This window comes from Erythrolamprus reginae, unplaced genomic scaffold (genome assembly GCF_031021105.1).
Source record: "Erythrolamprus reginae isolate rEryReg1 unplaced genomic scaffold, rEryReg1.hap1 H_2, whole genome shotgun sequence".
NCBI lineage: Eukaryota > Metazoa > Chordata > Lepidosauria > Squamata > Dipsadidae > Erythrolamprus > Erythrolamprus reginae.
In genome coordinates this window covers 86451-105771 of record NW_027248473.1, presented here as the reverse complement: position 1 = coordinate 105771, position 19321 = coordinate 86451, and the positions used below count along the sequence as shown (strand labels likewise).

General features: G+C 38.4%; 1 protein-coding gene across 1 annotated transcript; it reads left to right on the top strand.

Moving 5' to 3' along the window:
• The first annotated feature begins 796 nt into the window (after nucleotides 1-796).
• On the top strand, nucleotides 797-1608 carry LOC139155447 (leucine-rich repeat-containing protein 3B-like). The gene has a single exon (XM_070730585.1). The coding sequence runs from the start codon at nucleotides 797-799 to the stop codon at nucleotides 1577-1579; it is 783 nt and encodes a 260-aa protein (XP_070586686.1). The 3' UTR covers nucleotides 1580-1608.
• Nucleotides 1609-19321: the final 17713 nt, after the last annotated feature.

The window sequence follows — 19321 nt, the reverse complement described above, 5'->3', positions numbered from 1 at the left end:
TTTTAAAAAATAGCTAATATCTGGGAGCGTTTTGCTGGAAAAGTGTAACAGACAGATGAATTTATTTATTATTTATTTATTAATTGGACCTACATGCCAAAAAACAAATAAATAATAAATAAATTGTCTGCAAATTAACATAAGTACACGGAGGTGGCTCCTATGTACCTAGATATATATTTTAATCATCTTACTTACTGAGTGCACATTAAACTAAGTCATCTTATTCAATGAATGGGACAGTGCTCTTTACTATCTTGGTCCTGTCCCACAAGACCTTAGTCCCATCAAGGTCCTAAGCTTGCCTAAAACTCCATGTGTCTCTCAAAGTAGGAACAGTCACTTCACTCTCCCTGGTTAGCAGAATTTAGAATGTGAACCCATATTTGAAATGATAGTTAAACTTCTGCTAACAGAAAATGGGTTCATATAGCAAGTTCAATTTTGGGTAAACCTTGATCACAGCTCCAACTACCCAATTAATTATGGAAGGTGACTTAGCCTTTATGTGAATGTAATGAGATTCATTCCGGTTGATGAGATACACTCTTGCACTTCAGTTTTGTCCAATGTGAATCAATTCTGCGTTAATATAGAAAATATACCTAGACCACATACCTTTTGTTTGGATAGTGGATATTCTAAAGTGTTGGTTCATACCTAGCTTTCCCCCGCCTGTTCTGTCTTCCACAGATAGCACTCCCTAAGTCATAATCTCCAGGACTTCCTAAGAAACAGAGAAAGCACTGGAAGGAACAGATGACAGAGTGGATACACAGTCACCTGGTGCCCCAATATGCCTTTTCTGGACTGGTTCCTTTACCACTCGGTTGCCATGTGGTTGCTCCTCCAGAGTTTTGTTTTGATGGCCTTTTGTTTCCACTCAGCCACCACGTTTCCCAAGGGGTGTTACCCCTCCACCGAAGATGGCTTCAAAACTTTTCGCTGCAGTAAAGCTCAACTTACAGTTATCCCAAAAGATATACCCAATGATACCAACAAGTTATACTTGGATTTTAACCAGATTTCGTTCCTTCCCAATGACGCCTTCCAACATTTGCCACTCCTAGTAGAACTAGACTTGTCCCACAATGTCATAAGCCGCATAGAAGTTGGAGTCTTTAGGGGCTTGTCGGAGAACCTGCATTTACTGGACTTGTCTTCTAACAAGCTGGTGTCGATCAACAGAGATGTCTTCAGTGCACTAAAAGCCAAAGTCAACTTATCCAACAATCCTTGGCTCTGCGACTGCACACTCCAACAGCTCGTTGAAAGAGTAGAGCTGGTTGCTGGTACCTCTGATGGGATTGTGTGCGATGCCTCTGCGCGGAAGGAGCACATTGGCAAGCCTTTTCTGCAGTTGATTGGAGACATAGATTTCTGCAACATCTATAAAAAGACCACAGACATCGCCATGCTGGTCACCATGTTCGGCTGGTTCGCCATGGTGATCTCATATTTAATCTACTATGTCCGGCAGAATCAAGAGGATGCCCGACGACACTTAGAGTATCTCAAGTCCTTGCCCAGCAAGCAGAAGAAGTCAGAAGAGTCATCTACAATTAGCACTGTAGTGTGACCAAAATTAATAATCCTTTCACCCTCACAAACCCCTAGGAAATTATTGTCCATTGGAGTAGATAGGTTTTACATCTACTTCCGGTGGATCGTGTCTGCTAGATGCTTGAATGCACAATGGCTGAAAAGACTGTTATTAAACAAAGAATGAAATTTTTAAAAGACTCAAGGAAGTAAGGCCTTGCTTATATAAAAGGCCTCTCTCACTTTCATTCCTGAGCAATGAAAAAAAAACACAAGTAATCATAAATCATAGCCATGGTTGAATTCACTGGCACAATTCAATGTATGGAATAGTGCCATGTTATGTATCAGTTATTTCTCAGTGCTGCAATGGAGGCACTGTCACACCCAGACTTTGCGAAACCTCCCAGCTCTCAACTTGTATTATTCTGTGGAGGAAGTTCCCAACATATAATGTTCTAGAAATGCCAAGAATTGGGAATGAGATGATTCTGTTGTTTTCTCTTGTTGTCCCAAGAATTTTGCTGCAACCCTAACTTACTGGAGTCAAGAGCTTGCCCAACCTGGTTTCCATTAATTGTGTTGGGTTTTTAGGAGCTGTCCTACACAGTGGTAGCATTCTAAGTTTTGGGAAGGCAGAATAACAACAACAGTAGTAATTATTATTATCACTATTATTACTATTATTGTAATAATTACTACCATCATCATTATTAATATAATATTAATAAGAATTAAATATTAATATTTATTATTATTATTATTATTATTGTAATAATAATTATCACAATCATTAATAATATAATATTAAGAATTAAATATTAATAATATTTATTATTAATAATAATAATCAAGTACTGTTATTCATGTGCAAATAATCCCAAATTCAAATACTGATGCTACTCCTTGAACACAGAAGTTGATAATCACTTTGAGTTTCCTCTCCAATGCTCCATATCAATATGTTTTTAAAAAATTCTTATTTGCAGGAATCTTAGTATATTAAGTATAGAGGGAGGGAGAGAAAGAAAGAAAGAAAGAAAGGTCAAAGAATATTTTAAGCCACTCTTGCCATTTTTACTGCTCTTGTAAGATTCTTTATGGGGCCTATTTAGAAATGAAAAGTGATGCAGCAAAAATTCAGAAAAGGACACAGAGAAAACATTCATAATCAACTTGGTTGAGAGAATATCAGGAACAAAAGGAGCTGCAGACAAGGTACAGTATCTGCTTCTGCAACCAGGTCAGCTAGCTTTGAAGTTCTGCACACAACTGTTTTGTGTGTAGGGGAAGGGGCAGCACGTGGGTTCAGCTGCTTCAGAACTTCTTTGCCCAACACGTGGCTTGGTGAAGCCTTGTGTTAGGTAAGAACCTTGTCTGCCAGCCTGGGTTGTAAGAAAATAGAATCTGCCTTGACTTCACTTAATCAAGAGGTGATTATGCTTTTCACTCATTTTCTTTCTCGTTAAAAATGGTTGCATCACGACACCCGTAAGAGAGGACTTCAAAAAAACCTAACAGTTGAGAGCTTTGTTCATTCTGATGAAATAACTTAGAAAACTAATGATTATTACACAGAAATCATCAACCAATAGCCAACATTATTTAGCTGGGCACCTATAAGCAACTTATGTCACACGACCAAGAAATGTATAGCAGTTGTCTTTTTTTTTTTTCTCCTTCTCTCAAGGGGAACACTGCACACTTTCTTTGGCTAAATTTTATGGACTTAAAGTGGAAATTCAAACACATGTCATTAGTTTTTAAAATGGGTCAATTTTTAAATATAACCTGTAGCAATAGCTGGATATCCATTTTGCTGGAATGCTTCACCTGCTCATGAATATGGACTTATGGATCACTTATATAAATACTTTGGATAAGTAGTCAAACATGAACTGGAAGATACACCTACAATATATGTAAGGTATAGAATAGAATAATGAGGGTTATGTTCTTCAATACCTTTTTTTAAAAAAACAAAACAAAAACAGTTCTAGAATCAAATATGAGAATAACTTAACTGGATTCCAAAAGAGCATTGCATTCTTTCCATTTGTCAGCAACAGAAATATAAACCTGTGAAACAAAGGAAAGGAGGGTGGGAGGGGAGCCATTCACATCTTGCATTTTGTTATTTCTTCCCTCCTAGAAATGGGCCTCCTTGTGTGAATAAGAATCCAACACTTGAGCAATGATTAAAAAAAAAAAGTTTTTATAACAGCTTTCCTCAAGCCAGCATTTTCAAGATGTGTCAGATACAACCCCCAGCAGTCTCAATATGTAGCAGGATTGGGGAATATTAAGAAATACAGTCTTACATGGTGCCTGTCTGGACTGTGGCTCATACTGGAACTCTAATACAATTCACCCTCTGTGGTCAGCATTGTTGAAATAGGGCCACTCTCAGTATGGCTAGTGCTTGATGCCTGTCTATTCTTCCTACCTATCGTCATGAATGTAAGCCAGATATTCTCACATCTCAGCTGTGACACCCTCCATAACTCCAGTTATATGAAATGTGGTCAGAATTGACAAGGTTGAGATCCTTGCATTGTGCTACTCGCATAAATAGGTTCTTTTTAAAGGAAACAAAATTATCGAGGAGTAACACTTGGAATGGCTCCAACTAAAACGTAATGTCAATAGAAAATGTAAACAAATCTGATGTCTCCTGCTACCCAACTTTGCCCACCTTTGTGTATCAATATCAATTATATATATATAGGTGGTGCCATTAGTTAAGAGTTCCCTAAATACCGGAAGAAGCAAACAAATATGGAGAACTTTAGGGAAGTTTGCTTGGAGACTGTTTTTATTTAATCTGGATATTGAGGTTCTTAATATTGGAGATGGAGCTGTGGGCAATGAAACCATCTATGTGGCATATCATTCAAAACTGCCATTATGACCTGGAGGTCCACCTGTATTCCTCATGTGCCTACCTGGTTTGTACTTGAGGGAATTCTACCCTGCCAGGTTACTAGACCATCTTACACTCTGCTCTGGCCCATGAGGGTAAGAGGTAGAGATTGCATCAACCTGCCATACTCTCAAGTGCCCTTTATTGAGAGCTTGCCTCCTCAAGAGCTTTATGGTCTAGTTTTTCAAGGCAGAGCTTTTTGTGGGTGGACAAGTGTTGTGGGTTTTTTGTTTTTTGTTTGCAAGTCCTACCTACTTTGTAACAAAATTCTTCCCTTGATTTTCAAGAGGTTCCGTCTTCTGTTTCCTTACCAATAAAAGCCAAAACGCCTTCATTGGAAGAAAGAGATTGTGCTGCCATTGTGTACCATCAAACAGAAGGGGCACTGGTCACCAAATGTCCAGACGAGAACTGACCTGCTACTGTGACCAAGTATCGAGGAAACACAGGATGAGAAGAATGTACACGCTCTCTTTCTCCATTGATAAGCAGCCTTATGCCTTGAGCTTTTCAAACTTAGTACCTCTTCTCTACATTCCCAGTATGCAGTTGGACTCCTCGAATGGGATGCTGGTAGTTTACAAAGAGCTGCGCACAAAGAAAACCTTGAGAAATCAGAATGCTCACTGAAAACCTTTACACATGCACAAAGGGGAGAAAACAAAGAAGCTATGTAATAATCAAAATATTTCCTGTTTTCCCTTCCCCAACAATGTTATTTATTTAATTTTCTTTTCCCATGAAAAAAGATAAATAAACAATAATTAAGCAGGATGTATTGGATGGTGTCATGTTCTCTGGAAAGAAATCCTTGTTTTCACACAGCTGAACTGATGGGATGGACCAAGATACGTGGGTCCCTTTAGTGGGCAAAATCGATCGATAGATGATTGATGGATGGATGGATGGATGGATGGATAGATATCAATTTTGTAGTCCACTTAGATATAGCCACATACCAAATAAAAAAATAATACTAAATATTAATATAAATGTCTCCTGTTTTTGCTACAAAATTAATTCAGTTTTGAATCTGAGAACCTAACATGCTATTGGAAAGGTATGGATCTTCTGATTGCGTCCAAAAAATTCTGCAAAGGGAAGTGCATACTAATTCGATAAATAAGAAAATTAACTGCTTTTGTGTTGGCATTATGAAATTAATATGAATTGTTCAAATTAGTAGTCCCCCAAAAAATCAGCTTAGAAAATTGGCTAAAGTACAAGGTGGATGACGTACATGAGATGAAAGAGGTCTTGATCTTTGTTTCCACTAAAATAACTTGTCAACAGGAAAATATTAATTAAAAAAAATAAAATTGCTGAGTAACAAAAGAAAAATGGAGTAAAGTTGCATACATTCCACAACAAAAATGAAAGAACAGTAACATAGATGACAGCAACACCTGAAGCTTAAAATACATGGCCTTTTTGGCACTTCTTATTTCACCTCAGGTTACGGGTTATATGCTTTGTACTGTACTCAAATTACTGCATTTATCATCATCTTTTCATGTGTATGCAAAACACCAGCTACATCTTGGAAAATTACTGCCATTGAGAACATTCTACACACAATAGTCCAGAGCTTGATTCTTCATTCTCTTACTAGTATCATGTATATAAACATTGTTATATCTTTGTGTACTACCAATATGTACTTGACAAAATAAATAAATAAAATAAACTCTACTTGATATTACGGACAAATCATAAAAACATAAGAAGAGCCATGCTGAATCAGGCCAAAACCCATCGAGTCCAGCATTCTGTGTCACATAGTGGCCCACCAATTGTCCTTGGGGATCTTGAGCAGAAAGAGAAGGCAAGACCCTCCCTTTCTCCTGACCCCCAACAAATGGTACTCAAGGGAATCCTGCCTGCCTCAACCAATATAGAGGCGGCACATAGACATCATAATATCATCAGACAAGAAAATCACTTTGCTACAAAACCCAAAGCTTCTTTCTGGAATCGCTCCCTTAGGATTGGGATAGGATGTGCCCAGAGGTGGGCTGCTAAGGTGGAATGGTGACATGTGCTCACCCCCATGGCTCTGAGTGCTAGCGGAGTCCATGGCAATTATACTACTGCAACAGCCTGAGGCACACCTGCGTGTCTGCATGTGATTTCTCTATCTGCCCAGGTGCAGTAGCATAATTGCGCTGGACTCCGCTAGCACTCAGAGCCATGAGAGCAAGTACACATCACCATTCCACCTTAGCAGCCCACCTCTGGATATATATATATATATATATATATGGTGCAGAGCTGAAGGAATTGGATACTGTAGCCTAGAAGATAATTCTCTGCCTTACAAGGCAAAGGTTGTAGGTTCAAGTCCCAGTGGGTATGGCTAGCTGATCAGGCCAAAATAAGGCCGAAATAGATCTATCCTAGTCTCCCTTAATTTTCAAATTCAGCAAAAAAACATGTGACATACACACACACACACACACACACATATACATTAATTAATTAATTCAATTTTTTTTTATGCTGCCCTTCTCCTTAGACTCAGGGCGGCTTACAACATGTTAGCAATAGCACATTTTAACAGAGCCAGCATATTGCCCCCACAATCTGGGTTCTCATTTTACCCACCTCGGAAGGATTGAAGGCTGAGTCAATCTTGAGCTTATGATGAGATTTGGACCGCTGACCTGCAGATCTAGCAGTCAGCTTTAGTGGCCTTCAGTACTGCACTCTACCCACTGCGCCACCTCGGCTCATGCCTACTACTTCAGAAATGTTCAGGACTTATCCATAGAGCTTATTTCCTAGTTCTCCTGAGAAGTGCAGAGATGGGTGGCTTCAGTTAACTAGTGGTAACTGAATAATTTTGGCCTTGACCCCTCATAATCACAACTCCAGGGCCTTATAACTGTCTTGTGGCAGGAATGAGAATCAGGGTAAAATAATCCCTAAAACATATCTTGTGTTTAGCTGGACTTTAACAAAATGCATGACTAATTAGGTCCTCAATTTTAGAAGTAGCCAAGCAAGGGTAACTACTTTACTGAGTCCTTTTTGGATTAAAATACATGATACCCGAATTTCAACTCTTGGGTTTGCAAAGATACTGTTATTCTTCTAAATTACTAAATGACTCCCTGGCTCCCTTTTTATAGCGTTCAAGGCTTAGAAACAAGATATTACTATTTCAGTCAAGAACATGTAATACTATCTTATCCTTGAATGAATAAAAGAAGCCTTTGGGGATTTGTGAATTGGAGAACAAGGTCATATCAGAGCCTTTGTGATAAGGTTACCATCTTCCTCGTTTCTTGTGCCTGCAGAATTCCCAGTGAACAAGGTTCAAGTCATGCCGGCTTGAAAATCCAGGAACTGTAATTTCAACATATTTGGAGAGCAACAGGCCCAATAAATCAATATTATGCCTTGGCTATCAGATTAATTTATTGTTATCCGTGCAATAAATGGGACAAATGTATGAGGATCTAGCAAAGAAAATCTTTTATTTTAATTACTGGTATTACTTTGCAAGGAGCTGGTTGCACAACCCAGCTTTGTTTCTAAGGGTTTGAAAAATAATTATTTTTGAGAACAAACTGACGTGGAAAGGAATGGCATTTGTATTCTATACTTTTGAGATAACGAAGGTGTGTCTTCCAGGATTAGTTTGTCTTTAAAAACCCACTGTAGCTATAGCAGTGGGATACATTTTGCTTCCTTTCTCTAACTCTTCTTGGAATGTTATTCAAGTACAGTGGTACCTCATGATACCAACTTAATTGGTTCCAGGAGGAGGTTCATAAGGTGAACAGTTCGTAAGACGAAAAAATGTTTCCCATAGGAATCAATGTAAAAGCAAATAATGCCTGCAAATCCTTCAGGAAAATCCAAACTTTAGAAGGGAGGCGAACAGAGGGCAGGGAGGAGCAGCTAAAGGGGGCGGGTGGAAGAAGCAAGGCTAGGCTAAAGGGTGAGTGGGAAGGAAGAAAGGCAAGGGGAGTGCGCCTCCCTTTTCTTTCTTCAAAAGACACCCTTTCAGTGCCTGTGCAAGCACGCTGTTCTCCTACTTTTTAAAATGCAAACTCTTTCCCCCTCCAAGCCGCCCCTCCCTTTTCTTTCTTCAAAAAAGGGGGAAAAAAGAAACCCCTTCATCCCAGCAGCAGAGGCTTGGGTTCGTAAGGTGAAAATAGTTCGGAAGAAGAGGCAAAAAAATCTTAAACACCGGGTTCGTATCTCGAAAAGTTCCTTAGAAGAGGCGTTCGTAAGATGAGGTACCGCTGTATCTTCTGGATCCTGTGAATGCGAGTATTCCCTGGACCAAGAGGCTGGAACCAAACTGATATTTTGAAAGCTGAAGGAGATTGTGTGCTTTGGGTTCTCCATGATGATCTGTGACTAAGCTTCACATCTTACAAGGGTGTATCCATCTACCTTCTGTAGATCATCCTGTTCAATTACCCTCCATTTTTCTTAACATTAAAGTTTTTTCCAGACAGCATATTGTGTCTGGAGTATGATCATTGGATTATTTGTGTCAAGAGTTTATGAGTTGACCAAGCAGACAATTCTAAGTTGTTTGTTTGTTTTCTTGGATCTCCATGATATTCTCAAGACTGAGCCCCAACACCAAATTCAAAAACATCAGCATTCTTTCTATCTGGTTATTATACCATGTGTGTGTGTGTGTGTGTGTGTTTGCGTGTGTACCTCAGCCCTTCTTTGAAGAATGAGTGACTAACACAGGAGGGGAAACATCAGTTGGGCTGTTGCAATAGGGGAAATTTGTGCACCAAATTGTTATACAGTGGTCCCCCGATTATCGCGAGGGTTCCGTTCCAGGACCCCTCGCGATGATCGATTTTTCGCGAAGTAGCGGTGCGGAAGTAAAAACACCATCTGCGCATGCGCAGATGGTGTTTTTACTTCCACCGCAGCAGCGAGGAGCCGAAGATTGGGGTTTCCCCGCCACCTCGCTGCTGCTGCTTGTCCGCGCGCGCGCCGCCCGCCCTTCGCCCGCCCACGCCGTTGCTCGCGCCGCTTCCCAGCTGGGAAGCGGCGCTGGGGTCTTACCGGGGCAAGAGGGGGAAGACCCAGGGAAGCCGCCCAGCAGCTGATCTTCCGGCGGGGAAACTCCACCATCTACGCATGCGTGGCCATAGAAAAAAAGGGCACGCATGCGCAGATGGTGTTGTTTACTTCCGGGTTGAAAACTCGCGATATAGCGTTTTGCAATAATCGAGATCGCGAAACTCGAGGGATCACTGTACAACAATTTTTAATCTGAACCATGTCGACCTAAGCAATATTTTAACCCATTGTATTTTAACTATTTTAAGGGTTATTTAAGGTCAACTGGAGCCACAGGTATCTATCTATTAATTTGCTTTCAAAAAATATTAGGTTTAAATCCTTGGGCATTGAAAATTTGGGGAACACACATCACTGGAAATAGCAACTACAATAATTTCCTCATAAATGAAGGATAATTGGGTAACTGAACGGAAGTCAAGAAACAATTACTTTAGCTTTTTTTGTCAAGAACATAAATATTTATTAGGAAAGATACAATTTCTCAACTGCCATGAATATAAATGTATTTTACAGTCATTTGATGAATTAATAGCTAGTACTTTTTTAAAGCTACAATTCTAAGGTAGAAATTATGATCCTTGCTTCTATAAGAAGTAACTATAGAAATAAAATTGGATTCTCTGTACATACATTCTAAGAACAATGTTCTCTAAATTATACTGTCTGGGATTGTCTTCTGTTAGACAGGCTTATATAGAGTGTCTTGGCATTAAATAACTTTCTCCAGCTTTGCCCCTTCGAGATACTGGTTGTGGGTAAAAGAGTTTAGGCCAAATATTTGGAGGCAACTAGGATGGGTTGTCTCAAGCTAGATTCCTAGACAACTATTGATCTTGTAATTAATGTGTTGTGGTTAGCTCTGGCCCAGCTCCTGCCCCAAGGAATGTGCAGGTGGATGTGGGGGAGACATCCACATGTCTCAGGCCTGTTTTGCTCCCGATAGAATCTGCCGATGAAGCCTCCTCTGACCAAGGAAGCATGAGTGACAGGGAAGAGGGGAGTTTGGCAGACAGCCCAGGAGGAGATCAATCATCTGTATCATCCTTGGATTCTGAACAAGAATTAATGACACATCCACGCATGCGTAGAGTGATGCATAGGATACAACAACTGAAGGATTATTACAAGAGAAAATGAGGCCACCTGTGGTTGGGTGGGGCTCCAGTAATTAGGGCTGCTGCTATAAATAGCAGCGTGTGGGTTTGGCCGTTGTGAAAGAGTATCTGATCACAGTTCTTCAGGAATTGTGTGTTGCTGTTTTCTGGACTTTGTTGATTTTTCACGCCTTTGAAACTAGAGCAGAGCAACGTGTGTGTGTGTGTATGTGTCTCACTTCGATGGAAGAAGAAGGGGTGTGAAGTTTCTTCACAGCTGCTAGCTAAGTACTTAATGACTGCTTAAGGGAAATTGTACAAACTACCCGGTTGTTTTGGGACCAGTGCTCTTTGCAATACAAAAAGAGTGCTTAGTTTATTTTGAATTTTGTGATAAAGAAAACTGTTTTGAATTTTCAAATGTGTGTGTGTCTGAAATTTGTACCCTTGAATTTTTGGGAGGCTCCTACCAGAGAGCCCGGCAGAACATAATATGTCTATTCTGATGAAGAATCCTGAAACAGTAAGTGTAAAAGAATATAAAACTAAGAAAATGGGGCAGGGTGGTAGATAGTCCTTAAAAAATACAAATATTAGGAAGAGCTAGTATCTGATGGAAGACCAACATATGAAATTGGATTGTACAGATACTGTACATAAAATAAATCAGCATTGAAGTCTGCCTTATCACAAAGGTTGATACGATGAACTAAATTTATATCATGGTTCTCACAATACTCAAAACTAATAATTATAGTTTAGGGTTATATTTAAGCAGACCACTAATTCTTGTATAGATCTTGGTTTTAGCATATCTGCATTATAAGTGAATACCGTGATATATTTTTATCCTATTTTATAATTATTCTATCATGACAGTTCCAGGATTCTTTAATACACTGATTGTAATAATTTTCAGAAACTGACTGAAATTGTGCCTGTTTTAGAAGATCGGTTTCACAATACGCTGACATCAGATACCTTAACAGGCAGCAATGCTCTGAAGAAAGGTTCTATTTAATACGATAAAAGTTCAATGAAGGGTGGTCTTTTTTTAAAAAAAAATTGAAAACCATAACAGCACTGCATTTGACAAATGGCTCCCCAATCATGACATTTTGGATCATACTGTATCTCTACATTGCCCAACTTTCAACATTGAGATTCATGCTGTATCTCAACATTGCCCAACTGAATTGCACTACAACTCCCATAACCCCCCAATCACTATGGCTACTTCTGAGAATTCTGAATGTTAGTTCCCACATCAGGAGAGCATTCAGACAGGAGAAGTAACCTCTTCGTGACATCCTCTTGACCATATCAGCCATTTCATCAAGGGGCTACCTTTGAGAAGTGTTCAGAAACTTCAGATCGTGCAGAATGCAGCTGCGAGAGCAATCATGGGCTTTTCCAAATATGCCCATGCTACACCAACACTCCGCAGTCTGCATTGGTTGCCGATCAGTTTCTGGTCACAATTCAAAGTGTTGGTTATGACCTATAAAGCCCTTCATGGCACCGGACCAGATTATCTCCGGGACCGCCATCTGCTGCACGAATCCCAGCAACCAGTTAGGTCCCACAGAGTGGGTCTTCTCCGGGTCCTGTCAACTAAACAATGCCACTTGGCAGGACCCAGGGGAAGAGCCTTCTCTGTGGCGGCTCTGGCCCTCTGGAACCAAATCCCCCCAGAGATTAGAATTGCCCCCACCCTCCTTGGCTTTCGTAAGCTCCTTAAAACCCACTTCTGCCGCCAGGCATGGGGGAACTGAGATACTCTTTCCCCCTAGGCCGTTACAATTTTATGCATGGTATGTCTGTATGTATGTTTGGTTTTTATTATAATGGGTTTTTAATTGTTTTTAGTATTGGATTATTATTATATGCTGTCTTATTATTGTTGGTAGCTGCCCCGAGTCTTCGGAGAGGTGCGGCATACAAATCCAATAAATAGATAGCTAGATAGCTAGATAGATAGATAGACCATGATAGCGGTCACTATAAAACAATTATGCAACTTTTATTAATACACAAGTTTGCTGATTTTCTTCCTTCTACCTCTTCCTTGTTATCTTTTTGTGTCATTGTTTAGACTTCAAGCCTGGGGACAAGAACTGCCTTACTTTTCTTATCAGCAGTTAAGCTGGTTATAGGAGTCTTTTTTTTTAGCTGAAGAATAAAGTGTCAACTTTATTATGATATAAAATATTTATAGCCCATCCACAACCCAGTGGATTTGTACGGGGTGAAAATGCCTAAAGAAATAATAACACATTAATCAATTATAAACATGCACTCCGCATTAATTGGATGCTCTAGGATTCTCAAAAATAATGAATCTTGGGGTTTGACAAGTGTGACCAGTAACCCAGGAAGCCAACTGTGAGAGTTGCAAAACAAGCAGTGTGTTTCATCACGGAAAGGAAAGCCTGCTTTTAATTACACCGCTCCTTCCTGTCGGAGGGGTGACCCGGTCAAATCATCAGTCTTTGCACAATTTCTTTGACAATTTGGAAAAAGCCTTTTGCAAAGTTGGCTGGGGTTATTGAGGGTACATTGAACAAAATTAGAAAACAATGCAGACAACCAAGGGGTACAGAGTGCCAAAGGGGTTGTTTTCATACTGAGGCAGAGGGATTTCCCCACCACTCCCCTATTCAGGAGTTCATAAAAGAGAGATTCTGCTGGCGTGTTTCAATTGCCCGTAATTACAGGGTAATTAGTCCAGGAAGACACACACCAGAGGATAAAAGGAAAACCCAAAAGTTTTTATAAATAGAAAAACAGAAACAGCTCCCTTTTTAAATGTCAAAGGGATTTTCTGGTACACACAAGGCACAGGTTAAATGCAATCCAATTGCTCACCCAATAACTGGGAAATTGAGTCCAATTCTAAAGTCCAGAGAGTCCACACACAATCTTGAACAGCACAAAAGCCACAATCTTGACAAAACAATGAATCAGATAAACTGCCATGAGGCTAAAACACCAAGCTGCACTTTTATCTGTAGTACTATATTACAGCAGCCCCACTCAACCACAGCTGGCCTCATTTTCTTTTGTAATAATCCTTCAGTTGTTGTCTCTTATGCATCACTCTACCCATGCGTGGATGTGTCATTATTTCTTGTTCAGAATCCAAGGATTACACAGATGATTGATCTCCTCCTGGGCTGTCTGCCAAACTCCCCTCTTCCCTGTCACTCACGCTTCCTTGGTCAGAGGAGACTTCGTCAGCAGATTCCATCAGGAGCAAAACAGGCCTGAGGCATGTGGATGTTTCCCCCACATCCACCTCCACATTCCTTGGGGCAGGAGCTGGGCCAGAGCTAACCACAACAGAAAGGGGCAGATTCTTCTCTGAGATTGTGCTCATTTCATTTGTTCACTTCTGGGGACAGGGAGAGGCAGTATTTACTGAGTCTTCGGAGAGGGGTGGCATACAAATCTAATAAATAAATAATAAATAATAAATAATAAATAATAAATAATAAATAATAAATAATAAATAATAAATAATAAATAATAAATAATAAATAATAAATAATAAATAATAAATAATAAATAATAAATAATAAATAATAAATAATAAATAATAAATAATAAATAATAAATAATAAATAATAAATAATAAATAATAAATAATAAATAATAAATAATAAATAATAAATAATAAATAATAAATAATAAATAATAAAATTTCCGCTAGCAGTTCTCCAGAAATGATCAGAACCTGCTGATACCCACCTCTACCCTGATCTATAATAATATGCAACTTCTTTGGCCCCTTCCCTGGTCCCTTTATCCTTTTAAAAATCTGCCACCAAGCTCAGGCAGCAAACCATCAATTTACACAAGGAGCCAATTTTCATCCCCTCCCTCCAATATACCATAAAATGAAAGATGAGCAAATCTCTTTCTGTTTTAACATGACCATTTCATTCAATCCCCCAAACTAATATGCCCCTGAAGGGCCAAGAATACTAGGCTTGCTCCTTCCACTCTTTATTTATTTATTTGATTTTTTTATGCCGCCCTTCTCCTTAGACTCAGGGTGGCTTACAACATGTTAGCAATAGCACTTTTTAACAGAGCCAGCATATTGCTCCCACAATCCGGGTCCACATTTTACCCATCTCAGAAGGATGGAAGGCTGAGTCAACTTTGAGCCAGTGGTGACATTTGAACATTCCTCAGGCAAAAGCTAAACAAATCAGTTTTTGATCATATAAAGTTGTGGTCCAGCCAATGGATGGATGGAAACATGACAGGAATTTCAGTTTTTTTGAGCCTGTGCAGTTTTTAACGTCACCACGCATATCCTCTGGTTGGCATGATTGTCATGGAAAATCAGATTTAGGTCAAGGGGAACTACTGAGGTCAGGTTGACCTTGGCATATTTGAACTCCCTCACCCTAAAATAAACCACATTCATCCCTCCTTGTAATCTCCTGCACAAATGAATACTAGCCTTTTGTGTGAGTCATAGGAAAAGGGGAAGAAACTATTATGGGTGTTGGAAGCTTTAACTTCCTCCTCTTATCATAAAATAAGAGGCCAGCATTTCATTTCATAATTCATTTCGATCTGTGGTTGCACCTGAAAGATAACCCTGCACGGATTCTGCTAAATTCAACATCAGATTTATTCCTATTAAACAAAGAGCACTGGTACATCTAAGAAGAAACCTAAAGGCATCAGAGTTTGGGTAAGTCAACAATTATTCTTTAAAAGCCATTAAAGAAGGTGGCTTCTGCACGCTCTATGATCTAAGACTGAAAAGAGTGACTGAGAAGATACATGGCTTTAAGCCATGATCAGGTTAACCATGGCTTCTTCCATAAAATACAATTGGTTCAATTTGCACAAACTGCCAAAGTAAACCTAGATGCATGTACCTCTCACCTTTTTCGAGCAAAGGCAGAACATGGAGCATTTGGAGGAACATTTTGGACAACAGTACAGACATGATCCTTGTTGGTGAGAATATCCAATTTATTAATAAGTGGGAAGCTGCACAGGTCATTTGTATTTTTTATATTGTTGTAAGCCGCCCTGAGTCCTTCGGAATTGGGCAGCATAGACATATAAATAAATAAATAAATAAATAAATAAATAAATAAATAAATAAATAAATAAATAAATAAATAAATAAATAAATAAGTAAAATAAATAAATAAGAATGAATAAATGAATGAATGAATGAATGAATGAATGAATGAAAGAATGCCTATTTCTGGAATTAGTTTCATTGGGTTTCTTACCTGCCATTGGTGATCTTATAACTCAGTGATGTCAAACTGGTGGCCCATGGTTTGGATACATCATATGCAGACCACATCTACCCAGCCACACAAAGGAAAAAAAAATATTGAGAAATGTCACGTGACAGCAACATGATGCTGTGAACTTGACACCCATGTTGTAACTAAAGCAAAATGGTAATACAATGGCATATAACTGCATTGACAGTGTGTACTTTAAGAAGAATTCTATGAAGGTATTCAAAATAGCATAAAATAGCAAAAAGGGAAACAAGAGACTAATTTCAACCATAAAATGAGTAAATTTAAAGATCTTCAACAACCATTTCTTTTGCAACAAATGAATTAAGTGGTAATCATTAGTGAAGTTGTTTATATGCTATTTTCATCAGCGTAAACCTCCAGGTGTAAATTCTTCACAAATATTGTTTGAAACAATATTTCAGTTTTAGTTTTTCATTCCAAGAAAATGAATGGAAAACTTGTTTTGAAATTGATTAGGATAATAGAAGGGGCTACAGTCCTGTGCACACCTATGAAGACTAAACTCTTTGAATATAGTGGGGATTCTTTTTGTCTCCAATTCAAACTGGCAAAGGTCTTTAAATAATTCCTAATGGGACTTGCTATCTCTCCATTTGTTACTTAGACGCATTTTCATCATCCAGCAATAATTGAAGGAATCTAAATATTGTCTTTGTGATAATGATTAGATTTTAGAAGTTACCAATTAATTGGAAGAGAAATATTTTTTAGCTAAGGAATAATCTTACCTGTTCTATATATATATCCCAAATACTAAATATCTTGAATAGCCGAATGTCAAACATGTTGGTTCCAGATTTAGTCATCTGTTGATATCATGACCACCTTTAATATTTCAATATTTCTTTCTAAATATGGTTAATTCCAAATCCAACCCATATGATTCATAATTTTGTTATTAACTGGAACTAATATTTGATTAATTACTTTTGAATAATTATTAATTATACTCCTTTTCTTTTCATCTTGCCTTCAAGCATTGAAAAGAAATGCACTTGACTAAGAAATATTTTTAAATCAAATATCCTGCCTATTGCTCAATGTTAGGGAATATAACCATTTTGACAGATTTAATGGAATGAACTTAACTTGGGGAAACTTTCAAAAAGCCCAGAAACTCTTCTGTGCAATTCCAATCCAATAGCAACCGATATTAGATGACCAGAATGCTAACAAGGAACTGAACAAATCAATTTCATTTATGGCCCAAAGGCAAGTTATACATATGTTTGAATTCGTATTAGATAAAATAGCCTGAATAAAATATTTAATAAATATTACATACAAAATTGAATCAAAAACTAAGGCATATTTATTTTTGACAGATAGCCTTTCTGTTTCCCAGTCAATGGGAATTCCCCCCCCCCCTCTAAAGTCTAGTAAGATTAGATACGGGCCTATTATAGGAACAATCTCAAACAACAATCTAAGAGTAATATTGACGTTAATTATCTCCACATTTCAAGAGTTTGGCAAAATCACAATAATGGTGGCATGCAAATTTGATAGATCATACGTAAGATAGATAGGCAGACAGATAGACAGTAGATAGATAGAGCACTATATGGTGATTTTAAAGCCCAGATTCCAGACTTTATGCATAATGAGCACATTTTCATTGTATATATTTTGCTATAGCAGTGTTTCCCAACCTTGGCAACTTGAAGGTATCTGGACTTCAACTCCAAGAATTCCCCAGCCAGCATTCGCTGGCTGGGGAATTCTGGGAGTTGAAGTCCAAATACCTTCAAGTTGCCAAGGTTGGGAAACACTGTGGTATAGTACTGTATCTTACACCCAAGAATCCAGGGAATGCATTTGGTGACACTTATCAAAACTCATATTTTCCCATAGAGACATAACTATAGCAACTTTTCAACTGTGTTGCAATAATAACTGAGCCATTGTGAATAACGGTTTATAAGTTTAACTCAATGGCGGAAATTCTTCACTCTCAAAGGTGATATTCAGAGCAGCTTTATATTTGAAACAAACTCCTGTCGGATAAGCCCCCTGTCAAATCAGCATATTTACTATGGGCAGTAAGCTATTGGGAAGCAACACAAGAGCCATCTGCTATAAAATGATTGTCATTGTACATTGTACATTGTTAATTGTACAGACTACCCAATTGTTTTGGGACGAGTGCTTCGTTTATTTTGAATTTTGGGATAAAGAACATTGTTTTGAATTTTCAAACGTGTGTGTGTGTCTGAAATTTGTACCCTTGAATTTTTGGGAAGCTCCTACCAGAGAGCCCAGCAGAACAACTTAAGGATAGAAATCCACAATGTTATGATACCTTTAACCATGGATTGTATAACAATGTCAGGGTAGTTTCCTGAAGATGAGAATGCTTGTAGCTATGGGGGAAATGAAATGCCTTACGTTTGTCCCGAGGGAACTAGAATTTTCACTATTTCTCCACAACCAAGAGGAGAGGTGTGTTTCCGCCCTCCCTTTAGACAAAAACAGGAGGTAAGGAAGCAGCATTGGACAATAGTATGTGTACCTAGAAGAATACAGTATATTATATCTTTAAAAATGGATAAAGGTAAGCTGATGTTGGAATGAATTCAGGGTTTTGGATTGCTTGTCTTTAAACCACATAACAGATTAGGATGAAAATTACTCAGGAAAGGGAAAGATTGAGGAAGAGGAAGTAGAAAGGAAGGGGAGAGAGGGAGGACGGAAGTAGGAAAGAGAAAGAGAGGGAGAAAGAAGGTAGAGGGAGATAGAGAAGGGGGAGTAATATAAAATATAGAAGGAAAACAGAGGGGAGATAAAAATATAAAAGGTGCAAATTTAGGACCTTTGTTTATGACATTTTGAATAAATGTATAAGTATGAAATGTTTTGGTATTATGGTACATGTATGGATGTAAAGTTTATGAAAAAAATCAAAGAAAAATTATATATAAACTAGAATTGACTTGTTAACAGCTATACTGGTGTTTTCCTGTGCAGTCTTTGGAGGGGGCGGCATACAAATCTAATAAATAATAATATTTATTAGATTTATTATTATTATTATTATTATTATTATTAACTGTTAAGCAATTCTCTCCTCCTGAGCTCTACTAATATGGAAAATTTGGGGAAACACCCTCCCCCCCCCCCGTGTCTGCATGTGTGTAAATGTATCAGAAGTAAGTTGGGTAACTTTGAGCTAACTCCATCTTACAATGGGAAGTTTAAAAAAAGTCTTACCAACTTTTACTAGATGAGGGTGATAGATTATGATCTACTCAATGAAGATGACTTCATGCTGCTATGGATTGATTCAGGGTGATGACGATGATTTCTTTTGTTCCTTCTTCCAGGTTGTTTGAAATCTCCTTGCCAATACCATTCCTGTCCCATTTGTCAATTGGTGGGGGGAA